This window comes from Camelus ferus, chromosome 30 (genome assembly GCF_009834535.1).
Source record: "Camelus ferus isolate YT-003-E chromosome 30, BCGSAC_Cfer_1.0, whole genome shotgun sequence".
In the NCBI taxonomy this organism is placed as follows: Eukaryota; Metazoa; Chordata; class Mammalia; order Artiodactyla; family Camelidae; genus Camelus; species Camelus ferus.
Genome location: NC_045725.1, coordinates 21,364,168 through 21,376,836, shown reverse-complemented (window position 1 = coordinate 21,376,836; position 12,669 = coordinate 21,364,168). Strand labels below are relative to the sequence as shown.

The 12,669-nt window shown below is 54.4% G+C and overlaps 1 protein-coding gene across 1 annotated transcript in view; it reads right to left on the bottom strand.

The window, feature by feature from the left end:
- The window catches only part of ONECUT2 (one cut homeobox 2), a 41,773-nt gene extending 31,698 nt beyond the window's left edge, over positions 1-10,075 (bottom strand). The window contains exon 1 of the mRNA XM_014557659.2: positions 8,457-10,075. Within this exon, the coding sequence (XP_014413145.2) occupies positions 8,457-9,693 (1,237 nt within the window). The 5' untranslated portion in view covers positions 9,694-10,075. The remainder of the gene's footprint in view (positions 1-8,456) is intronic.
- Between the last annotated feature and the right edge of the window lie 2,594 nt (positions 10,076-12,669).

Sequence of the window (12,669 nt, the reverse complement as noted above, 5' to 3'; positions counted from 1 at the left end):
AAAGTAACTTCAGTGTCCTTGCTTATATACAGAGTCTAGACTATAGCGTTTCTGGGGACAATTCTATTCCTAATTTACTACAAATGAACTAAAATAATTTTTGTGGAAGTAGTACTGCTTTTAAGTGAACCAGCCTAAACGAACCAAGCCAGTGGCTTGATTTAAATAATTGTGCAGTAGAAAATGATATTCCTGAGATGTTGCTACTCTAGCATGTAAACAGATTTTGTTTTGTGGAGAGGGAGGGGGAGGGAGGGAGAGGAGGGAGGAGAGAGAGAGAGAGAGAGAGAGAGAGAGAGAGAGAGAGATGCTAAATGCATCTATTTTGTCCTTATCTCCACATGTCATCTTTGAAGAATGAGAAAAACATCCCCAACTGAGTCATTACACATTTTAGTTTGATTCAATTTCACTTCCCACAATTCTGCCTCCTGACTCCTCCCCTCCTACCCCCTTTTCATTTTTGTTTGGTTTGGAGTGTGGGCTTAATGCCCAGCTATCCTAGATGAGAACACTTAAAGGAGTATCACAAGCACTGAGGGTAAATCTATTGAACGAGGGTCTTTAACTATGTGGTTTCCTTAAAGGGAAAGGTTGGATCAATAGGATCAATATGAAAGGTTTCCCTGGCCCTGCATAAAAGGGTAAGGGCTTCTCTTTTCACTGGTTTAACTTTACTCTCTGACAAATGCAAATCAATGGATCTGTGTTTACAACAGATTCCCTAACAGACCCAACTTGGGTAAAGCCCAGAGCCTCACCATGGGGGTGGGGAGTCCAAGCTTGTCTCGGGGGATGCTCTAGGGCAGAGCTTAGAGCTCAAGGTCCTGGAGGATGGAGTGGGCTTGCTGCCTCCCCCCATCTCCCGAGGATCCTGCTGCTGCTGCCTGTGGTCTCTCCAAAGAGGACTGAAATAAATGGAGTGCCAAACAGGTTCCTCCAAGGATGTCTCAACCCAACATAAATATAAAGCCCAAATTCCTAGGATCTGGTGAGCCAGTCAACCTTGTTTCCTACCAATATAGATTTGGGAGGTTGACTACACAGAGGATGCTGGAGTGGGATACCTACAATTGGAGCAGCCCAAGTGTTTGAGCTCTAGAATGCTCCTTCTGCCCTCTCTCAGGCAGTAACTTGCTCTCTTAGCTATTACCAGGGAAACCACTAAAACTGTGGGTTCTTTCCCCCTTAATTTTACCTTTCCCTTTAAAAATGTGATGCTTTCCAGAAATTACATGGCTTCAAGTCAATACCAGTTACAGAGAAATTATTTTTCTTCCTGCAGGAGAAAGTATATGTATATTTGATTACATGAGCCAAAGTCCAATGCTGATTAAATTACGTTGGAGGTGTGCTTCCAACCCAAACAAAGTCTGCTTTCTACAGAAGAGTAATGGATCTTCAAATGGCGAAAGAGGCGCCAAGGTGGAATGCAGAGCCTCCCTTCCCTCTGGGACAATTTGTGTGGGACAGTTTTTCAATAACAAATGTCCACAGCTTCTAGGAATCCTGCTCCTCCAGTGAGACTAGCTCTGTCTGCAGAGCCCCTAGCCTACCTCCCTGCCTCGCCCATCTGTACCTTGTCATGCATCAGATGGGCTGAGTTATCCAATCAAACTCCCTAGCTCCTCCCTCTCGGGCCCTACAAAGACCTATGCACATTTCTCAGCGTCATTGCCTGGAGTGAGTCTTGGAAATGAAAAAAGCCTTTCCTGAAAGCACTGGAGTGTGTTATAGGAGGATGGACTGGGTGACGAGCGGTGATGATGGGCCTGGCCCACCTTGAGCAGGCCCTGTACCTGATAGCATAAATGACTGCTGGGCTCTGACACAATGGTCTCCTCCTACCAAGAAAAGTATCCCCTTGGAGGAAGCAACTTTCCCTGGGTCAGGAAAAGCACAAGTTTCTGAGATGGTTGGGGATGAGGATAATCCAGAGTCTGTAGATGATGTTTAAGGCCCAGGGTTCCTTCAATATTCACCCTTTTCCCCAGGGCCCTTTATCCAGACAATTATTTCTATTTATTCCCTCCTCATTTCCCTTCCTTTGGCAAGAACCCAGAAACTAAATCTCTCTGCTTCTCCTCGGAGGTTTTCATTCCTCCAGGGATACCCTGACATGATACCACTTTTCCTCAAGACAGTTTCTGCCAACACCAGCCACCAGCGTAGTGTGGTGGGGTCCAGGACTTTCTTCCTGAGAACTCTTCAACTCCCTTCCTCTGTTCTTCTTTAGAAACAGGTTCAAAAGGCCAGAAAACCAAGAGGTGACCCTAAAGTGAAGTTCTGGGTTGAAGACAGCAGGAGAGGCAGCCTCTTTTTCTCTCAGGGTTCAGGCCTGAGGCTCTGGAAGGTAAAGCCCCACCAGGGGCCCTCTTTATCTCTGGGCAGACCTGTGTCTCAAGAGGGAAGTGGGGCCTCTCTCCTTTTGGAAACACAGAGAATCCCAGGGAAGCCCATTTCCCCCTCTGCCCCACCCTCACCGCACCGTTCACCAGGAATCCAGCCCTGTTTGGGGATTTTAAGGTGGGGGTGGGGAAGAGTCTAAGACTCCACGCTCCAAAAGCCGACTCACCCCTCCCAGAACCTAAAGACCCTTCAAATGGGCATGTGAGAAGCGGCCAGCTGTCCTTCTCACCAGAAGGAAACCATTCACCCTTTTTGGTTTCTGTATCTGATCACCTGACCTAGTTCACTGCAGTTTTCAGGATGGGGTAGGGCTCGTTCTGACCAGCAATCAAGGAGCTGTATCAAACCTCCTTTCTTTAAGGAAACCCACTGGTGGGAAGATGACCCCCCTCTCCAGGGAGTGGGGAACAGAAAGAAATAACTGCTTACCCTTTGCCACAAGTCAAAGCAGAACAATGAAAGATATGATTTTCCCCCCTTTCACCTCTCCTTCCTCCTTTTTCTCATTTCGTTCTTGGGGGAGGAATTTTCCCTCCTGATTCAGAACTTCTCTTGAAGGAAAAGCTTAGTTTTCTCAAATTGGAGAATTTATAATTTTAAAAAACCCAAACAATTTAGTTCTCATCCTACCCCCATCACCGCCCCAGCTCTTTCATTCTTTCATTCATTCAGTGTTCCTTCTGGGAGAATAAGCCAGGTGGCAAAGGGAGCGGCTGGCAGAGTGTGGAGGTCTCCCTGCCGGCTGGCAGGAAGGAAAAGCTTTGAAGTTTCTTTTCCAGTCGATTCAGGTGTCTCAGAGAAAACCTCTCTGAGTCCTCGTTCTGAGGGGACGTTCTCTCCGCCTTGTGGGAAGAGGACGGTCCCCCCAGTCTGGTTTTCTTATCTTTCTGCCCCAGCTGGGGTAAGAAACAAAATTCTTCCCTGGTTGACCCAATTAGACCAGAGCAGAGCAGGCTACTCTGAGGGATGAAGCCCCAGCCATCATCACTTGGGCCTCATTTAATTGTCCAACTAATGCATCGCTGTAGAAAGTCTGCGAATGGGAACATTTAAAGCGATTGTTCTTTTTTAGCGAAAACAAATACGGATGGAGGGGATCCGCGGGTCCGAAAGCTGCGAGGTTAGTAGGCAGCTTTAGAAACATGGCTTCTATGTCATACCAAGAGAAGACCAAATTTCCTGGCTAGTTTCAGTGGAAGAAGATGAGTTGCCCTGGGCCCTGTTAGACCAGACGCGGGCCACATGGGGAGCAGGTGAAGGCCCCTCGAGAACCAGAGGAATGGGAGGCCTCAGGCGCCGTCCCCCGCACCGCCTGCGCGATGCCAACCACCCTGAGAGTCCGCAGCGGGGGCGCAGAAAGCGGCCTGCGCGCGCGGGGATTGAGGGAGACGGCTGGCAGCCCTGCGACAGGAGAAAGCCTCGGGTGGGATGTAGCGGGCCCGGGCCGCGCGGGAGCGGCGCAGCGGCCCGACCCGAGAACCCACCTGGAGCTGGGGAAGCTGCGCGACAGAAGAGCCGCGGAGAGCAGCAGCTCTGCGGAGAGCAGCGCCGCGGAGAGCTGCGCGGCAAGAGCGCCGGGGAGGAGCTGGCGAGCGCTCTGCTGGGAAGAGGGCGCCATCGGGCTTACTGGAAACGCGCCGGATCAGGTTCCAGATCAATGAAATCTGGGTCCACACGTTTACGTTATTGTTGCCAGCATTAATGCTCTTTTAATCTTCTAAACATTATCAGCATCGATCTCCCTCCATATACACATTTGTTTGAGAAAGTGACATAACCACACGGTGGAAAGCCTGGAATAAAAATAAGTGCGCAGCCTCTCGCACCGAGGGCGCCCGCCGGCCTGGGCTACTTCTCGCGCTCAGGTTCACTACCCTCCCTCGCATCCAGCCTGCTCGGCCTCGCTCCCGCCCACTCTAATGCAAGTTAGGAAGGTGTTCTCAAGGCACCTGGGACTTGACTAAGCAGGGACTTGACTAAGCAAGGACTGTAGCGAGCTTTTCAATTCTTAATCCGACCTGCCAGCGGGCGGAAACACCGTGTGTTCTGTACCGGCGTGGGCTACAATCGTCTCTCCAGATCGGATCCCGAACTGTCGGGAGAGACTGGCTGAGCCGGGCCGGAAGCCAGACCAATGGAAGGGGAAAAGAGTGGTGGGCTCTACAGATGAGGCCCCGGCCCTCGGCACTCGGCCCTCGCCCTTAGGTTTAGCGCGGCCTGAGGATTTCCCCTGGCGCCAAAAGGAAATGCGCACGCACGTGGTGCCCCTGGCAGGGGCCGCTGCGTACTGCCCTGGCCACTCTCCGCCGCCGCGGACATCAGGTGGCCCAGACGACATCTCGTTGGGTTGGTTAAGGGCCCACCGCTGTCTCACAGTGTTGGCCCCAGATTGGCCGCTGAGAGCAGTTGTCTGGAGAAGGCCGGGCGTCTGTCTGTCAGGCTCACCGGAGGCAGAAACCTCGGCAGGGTATGTTGTCGGGGGCTCTGCTTTGTCTTGCGGGCGTAGGAGGAAACCACTCTCGCTATCGGGCCTGGATCTTCCTCCGCAAGACGCCCATCCAGTTTCTTGCCTGAGTTCTCTCCGTCCCTCCTAGTTCGTGTTTGTGCTTGGTTTAGAGTCTTCTTGGGCTCAAAGCCTTAGAGGGTTTGTGCTCCGACCAAGGGAGTTTGTCGTTGCCGCTTCCTGCCCTTCGAGAACCAGCCCTGGGGACCGACAAAGAGGCCCAACCCGGCGCGGTTGCAACCACTTGCTGCCCTCACCACCCTTTAGGAATGAAGTCGTGTACTTGGAGCCCATTTCTCCTAAATCTAATGTTGGAGCAATCTGAGTTTCCCCGACATCTTCTCCGTTACCCTTTGAAATGCTATCCGGGGCTGTGGATACGCCGAGGCGGTGGGCAAGGAAGAAAGCCGCGGAATGTGGCTGGGAGAGGAGACGAAGGACCACTTCTATTGTGACCGAGTGTACTTCTCCTAAGGGTGAGGTTGCCGATGCTGTCCCAAATCAGACATCTTAATTCTGCGGTGCCTCAAACTCCTATCTGCTTAGGCCTCTGGGGGCCCCGAAATGAGAAAGAGAAAGGGGGGGGAAAGGAGACAGAGATAGATAGAGGTAGATGGACCTGGTCTCGGTGAGATGAGGGGGCCAGCCGGTCTCTGCGAGGCGTGTACCTGGGAGTCAGGTACAGCAGTCCTGTGGGTTAAACTAGGCTTGTTTAACCCTGGGAGCCTAATGGCGTGCTCCCTCAGCAGCATCCGGCGGGATTCCGATCGATACTCCTAGAGGAGAAGGCCTCAGCTTTTCTTCTCCATTTGCTTCTGTCTCCTAGCGCTTCTGAGCACATAATACCTACTTACCAGTCCCAGCTTCTGCGTCAGTGTCTGAAGAGACTGATCTACTGACCCCAAACTGAAAAGACTCCTATGTAATAATAACCACTCAACACACTTGTAGTTGCTGATAAAATGGCCAGATAAAAAGGCTAAAGCTCTTGTCCCTTTTCAACTCGGGGTAATAAAACAGACACATATTTGAATACTTGAGCAAAGCAGGGTCCTTGGCAGGAAATTCCCACTTGCTGAAGGAGGCTTTCAGTCTCCCGCTGAGGGGGCTTTCGTGCTCCTGCTCTGAAAAGCCCCGGTGCTGCCCAAGGCCAGCCTCTGAGGAGTGACCCTGGGAGTCTCCCATGGTGGGTGGTGGGACCGGGGACCCCCTGCTCAGGTGATGCCACACTCTCCCTCACCCCAACAATGCTTGAGGCCATTGTAAAAGCTGTTGTAAAAGTGCATCAGACCAGCTAATAGGCAAAGCATTACTTTCCTCATCACTTTCAGACACACACAGGCAAAAGGCACCTGTTTTTAAAAAGCTCCGTCCTTTGCCCGGCAGGCGTGAGGGGGCGGCAGTGCTCTGAGATGGGCTGGAGTTGAATAGCTGTCATCCTGCCTTCAACTGTACTCCAGCCCCACTTCCCCAAGACCAACTGCTAAATTTCTTCAGGCTGCCTGTACCCAGAAATCCAGCTCTCGCTAGAACTCACCTGAGAGGAACCAAGAACGTTTTCCGGAGCCTAAGACAAAGGGGTACTACATTGTTCAGAATTGTCAGTAAGCTTCCAGTTTATTTTTCACTGCTCCTCTCTATTCACTGCTTAATCTTTGCTAGGAACCAAAAGCAATCAGAGAAAACTGCAGAAGATGAAGAGTAAGCTAAATTTGGAGAAAGATAAAGGTGGTTTCTAAATCCATGCAAAACTATCTGGAGCCCCAGATTTGGGGAAGCTCTGAGGGGAAAACTAGTTTTCTTTACCTTTTCAGATCAACACTGCGAGATTACTGACTCGAGATTGGAATCCTCCAACAGTGGGCAAAGGCGGAGTCTGTCAGAGTGGAAACGCCCCCTCCTCAAGCCTGGGCGAACACGCTGCCTGTCACAGCCCCAGCCCTGTCGGGCGTCGGTAGAATGCACCTCATAAGCCAGGCTCAGCGGTGCGAGGAAAGCCCCGGGGAACCAGAGAGGAAGCCTGAGCTCGCCTCTCCAGAAGCGCGTTGTGTGCCACAGGCTCGCAGCCGCGCGAGACCCCACTGTCCGCGCCAGTGTAAATCACTGCCACCACGACTTGTCCCCCAGATAACCTGACGATCTGAAGAGGTAGCCCCAGTCCAAAAGAAGCTGCCCATCCTGGCTTGCAGTTGGGCACGTGAGTCCTCCCCAGTGGGGCGCCTGGACACTTTGCCCTTCTCGGCCCGCGGCTGGGTCCTGGGGGCAGCGCAAATGCCACGCGCACCGCGCTGGGTCTGTGCGCAGAAAAGCGCCCAACTGTGTGCCAGTCACAGCCACGGCTGCGTCTTTCTCGCTCCCGCCGCCCACACAGGAGGTTTCTGCGCTCCTAGAACAATAGAGGGCTGTACCTCGCGGCTCGGCCGCTAGAGGAGGCACAAAGAGCCAAGCCCGCTCCAGAACAATATAGCCGGCGCGTCGCCCAGTCCCCTCCCGCCGGCCGCCGGCCCTCCCCGCCGCCTAGCTAAGCGCACGATCAACGTCCGCTTAACGCAAAGGCGGAGCCTGTAGCCCACGGCCAAGATGCGTTAACTAACCTGCATCTTAATTTGTCAGCACTGCTTCCCGCGAGCTCCTAGCCTCTCCCGGAGGCCAACCAAACCTCGGCAAATTCCAGCAAACGCTGGGAGCGGGGCAAGGGCGGCCGGCGAGTAAGGCAGGGAGCTCTCCACACTCGTTTCTCCTCTCTTGTCCTCCCAAAGAGGTAAATGTGGCATTCCCGACCTTCATCCTTGCACCTTCCCCTCACTGTGGGCAGTGACACGGGACTGGCCCAAGCCCGCTTTCCGTCAGAAAGTGCCCCCGCTAATGTCAAGGCCAGAGATGGGCTCGGAAGCGCTGTTGTAGCCTGGCTACACGTTCTCCGCCTGGGCGAGCTGTGACTCTTGTCAGTGACCAAAGAAGTTTGCCTCATATGGTGGGTCGGAGGAGAGCAGAAAGATCTTTTTCCCTTCTGTAGAGCAAAGCACCCCCCCCCCACCCCTCCACCGCAACTACCTCCACATAGGGAGACTAGGCAGCCTGGTAAACTGAAGTGTATTGTCTAAGCAAGAGTTCAAGAGCACAGGATTTTGAATAAGGGCAATCCCCCATCTCTGTGAATCCTGGAAAGAGAAGCTCCTAGCTGACACCGCATACCCCCATTTCGCCTCCCACAACTGGATACGCGGTTGGAAAGAGGGCAGAGTTGGCACGTCGAGCAGAGTGCGAGTGAAATGGGGGCGGGGGTCGGCCAATGAAGCTCGGGAGACAAGGAGGTAGGAAGGAAAAGAAGTAAAGAAAAAGGTGAAGGGGAAAAAAGGGAGAAAAGAAGAAAGACAAAGAGAAAAACGAAACGGAAGAAGAAATATAGTACAGAAAAAATAAGAACTGTGGAGGAGAGAGGAGCAGAGAACCAAGAGAAGTGGCTAGGCGCGCTCACCCGGGGCCACAGGCACCCCGGAGCCCTCTCCCTGCAACCTAACTCCAGGCGACCCTCTGAGCTTACCTGCCAGGCGTAAGGCAGACATGCGCTGGAACTCGGGCTCCTGCAGCCACTTCCACATCCTGCGGAAGGTCTCCCTGCCAGATTTGAGTTTACTCCACGGTTTCGGGTTCCGGAGCAGGTCGGAGAGAGTCCCCTGAGACCGGCACAACACCCTCTGCGCGAAGATCGCCTGTGGGATGCTGTAGCGCTTCAGCTCGGCGGTGATGCGCTGGGCCACCTCTTTGGTGTTGATCTCCTCCAGCTGGCCTGATGTGGCCACTTGCGATCCCGAAGAGGACGAGGGTGGCCTCTCGCGGCTGGGCGCCAGCACAGGCCCATGGGACTGAGCGTGGCCCGGGTGGTGGAGGCCGTTGAGGTGCGACATCATGGCCGCGGGCGGGGTGCCCAGGCCGCGGGACAGGTGTTGCTCACCGCGGGTCAGCATGGCAGTGTGGTGCGCGTCGAAGTTGGGGCTGAGCATTTTGTCGTGGCCAGGGGGCCCGTAGTTAGGCAGGCTCTGCTGCGCGTTGTGGAGGCCGCCCAGCCCATTGCCCAGCGGTGTGGCGGCCAGCGGGGACAGGCTCTGGCTCATGCCAGGCATCTCCTTGTAGGGACTGTAGAGGTTGTTCATGGCCGGAAGCCCGCGCTCGTCGCGCATGAGAGTGAAGCTGCCGCTGACGTTGCCTGACAGGCGCTGGTGGTGGTGGTGGTGGTGGTGGTGCGGGTGGTGGTGCGGGTGCGGGTGGTGGAACTTGTCCGAAACGGTGGAGATGGGCGGCAGTGGCTGGAGCGGTGTCAGCGTGGTGTAGGTGTTGCTCATGCCCATGCCGGGCGGGGACGAGTCGCAGGACATACTCATGGCGTGATGGAGCGGGATGGAGAGCTCGGGCCGGTAGTCGCCGCCGTCCAGGATCGAGGCCATGCTAGTGACCATGGCCGAGCGCGACGCCGCCGCCGCTGCCGCTGCCGCCGTGCCCAGCTCCTGGTGCGCCGTTGGCGGCGGCGGCGGCGGCGGCGGGCCCCGCAGCGAGCCTGCCGCGCCGCGGCCCGCGTGGTGGGGGCTAGGGCTGGCCAGCAGCTCCTGCTCATGGCCCGGGCCCCCGCCGCCGCCCCCGCCGCCCCCGCCGCCGCCCCCGCCGCTGCCGCCGCCGGCCGGCCCGTGCAAAGTGCCCAGACTTTCCATTGTCAGCTCCGGGTTCATGGCGCAGCCTTCTAGGTCTTTGGTGAGGCATCGATAGGCGTTGTAGGCAGCCTTCATTCAGTCCATCGGGGCCCGGGGGCGGCGGGGGCGGCGGGGGCGGCCGGCGGGCTGGCGAGGCGCGCGTGGCGGAGCTCGGCCGCGGGAGCGAGGGGGGGCGCGGGAGTGCGTGAGTGTGTGGAAGAGGAGCGTGAGTGGGGGTGTGCGCCCCAGGCTGCGAACGGGCGGGCGCGCCCGGGGTGGGGGCGGGGTGGGGGCGGACGGGGCGTGCGTGCGGGAGAGGGGAGGGGGCAGGGAAGGAGGAAGGGATCACCGGGCCCCGCCGCTCGGGCCGGCGCGCTGCCTCGCCATGTCCGAGCCCGCTCCGGCGCCGACGTCTTCTGTTTGGGTGAGCGGGAGCTGTCCAGAAGGGCTCTGCCGCTCGCCGGGGCAGCCAACCTACCCTCCCGTACCCGGGGCGGGGTAGTGCCCGATGGGCGCCGCGAGCAGCCACTCCGCGGCCGTGGCTTCCCTCGGGGGCGGGCCTCCTGCGCTCAACTGCCAATGGCTGGTGAGGGGGCGCGGCCGCACGTTTCATGTTTGGCTGACGGCTCTGTGCCTTTTTTTTTTTTATTCCTCCTTTGCTACAGGAATCAAACGTCAAGGAGAGGGAGGGAGGGGAAGAGTGGGTAGTGGGGAGAGAGGGGATAGTACGAGCGAGGGAGAGAAATTACATTAAAGATGCTGCTCTGTCTCTCCGGAGCTGCTGCGATCTGGGGAAAAGGGCATTTGCTTCAGTTCCCTTCGCTTCACCCCAAAGCTTTTCTGGAAGCTAGTAAGCCAGGAGGAAAAGACTCCAGCTACATGCTGGTATAAAAACAAACACAAATCTTCTAACAAGCCACTGCCCAAGGGTCCGTAGCTGGGAGCCAGTAGTTTAGCCTTTTAAAATACAGGCGCTAATGTATTCTAATGCAGGGTAAATTCCCGAGACTGGGGAGTGCATAATCCACAGAGCGAAGCGAACTCCAGCGCCCTCGCCGCCAGCGAGCTGCGGCCGGCAGACGCAAGCCCACCCGCGGTGCGGGCCGCGGTAATGCATGCAAAGTGAACACAATAACATCATTTAATTACCCAGCAAGCCCATAAATCTCTCAGTTATGAGCCTTCAGAAGGGCCCTGCTAGATTGCAAAACAAAATTAGAACTCCAAGAGCTGCGGTTTCAAGGTGACCAAGTGCTTGCCGCGCGAGCGAATTGGAAAGAAGAGGTGGGGTTGGAGGGGGGGCAGTGCACATCATGGTTGTTGCAGATGCCAGTAGTGAACAAACTTCTGGGGGCAGGGAGTATGTAAACCGTCCAGGTCGTTACCCGCGCGGATCTCCTCTCTCTCTCTCTCTCTCTCCTCTCTCCCTCCCCCTTCCTCCCTCCCTCCCTCCTGACCTCTCTCTCTCTTTCCCTTTCCCCCCTCGCCTACCCCCTTTCTAGAATCACCGGAGAGGAATGCCCCAGGTTAGACTGTGGGTAGATGACACGGAGCCGATATCTATACGTCCAAATCTTGTTTCCGAGAAGACCAGACCTCTGGCGAGTTTCAGAAACCGCAGCTTGCTTGAAAAGTGCACCTTCATCTACCCACGATTTGCGTTGTTTAGTAAACCGGGTCTGCGACTGGGAGTGGAACTGGGGTAGAGAGAAGGTGGGGATTTCTGCGGCCCGGGTAGGAGTGGAGAGGTCGTTGAAGAGAGCCACTCGGCATTGAAAGCCTTACAAGTAACAGATTCTGCCAAAGCAGGTTGCGCTCTGTTTGCCTCCGAAGATTCAAGCTAGCTGAGGTTGCGCAGATGTTGCCTTTGTTTAAAGAGACAGTAATTAAGGACAGGGTGGACATAAGTTTGAGAAGCGTGACCTATTTTCTTTTGATCAGCTGTCAAAAGAAGAGCAGGGGGTCTCCTTAAGATAGCCCCCTCCAACCACTTACAGCTGTTAGAGAAAACTTGATAAGAAAACAAGGACACAGTCTGGAATATGCCTTCCTGGCGCTAGAGAAAGATTTAATTTATTTGGAAAACAGTTCTTAGTCTCGGTGACCTTTTATGGCTGCCCTCCTCTCTTTTCTAGCTACAGAGCAAAAAAAAAAAAAAAATCCACCTCTACTACCGCATCATCCTGCCACATGAATGTGCGGTGACACTATTTATAGATCAACTTTATTGAGCTCAGGCCAATACCTTGCCAATTATTCTTTCAAATAGCTTCTTCTCTATGATATCAAAGCCTGTATAAGAAAGTGGACGATACCCTGCTTTGCTAGACATACTTTTCTAGCTTCTCATGTCTTTAATGTCACAATACTAGACAGGTAAAATCACTGTTTTCTGTTTCTCTAACATTCCTCTCTCCCTCACCCTCTCCTACTGTCTCTCTACCACTCCGCACCTTAAATATGGTGGCTGGACATTTGAGATAACTTGAAACAGTTAGTGTATGAAATACACGCCGAGTTGAACAAAAGTTCACAAGAGTGCAACCTCCTGTTGGTCCAGGAGTGCTCAGAAACTGAAATAGGGCAGGAGACGAGCAAGGCAGGGGAAGAGTCTGTCTGATGTGCCCCAGTGCTGAATGAAGGCTGCCTCCTCTGCCCTGGCTTCAGGCTCAAGGAGTTGCCAGTGACCCCTGGCTGGGACATTGGGGTAGGCAGTACCTCCTATAGAAATCTAGGCATATAAATTGCCATTTAAATAATTTTTCAAAATGATAAACTCATTTACCAGGCCACCAAGATAAATCTGCTCCTAGATATTGCATCTTGGTGTGCCTGGGAGCAGTCACGTGCTGGGGAGTTGAAAGGTGAGTTGCATATTCTCGCTGCCCTGCTTCCTCCCTCCCTCCTCCCTCCCTTCCCCCTTCCCTCGATCAATATTGGCGATCTCAGGGAAATCATGAAATCGTATTGGCTTCTTTGTGTATAATTTCATTGGGCTAGATTAAAGCAGATTTTCCACGTTGTTTTTCTAACAGTGGTTTGAGGTTTTATATTTCAGCCTAAATCCTATTT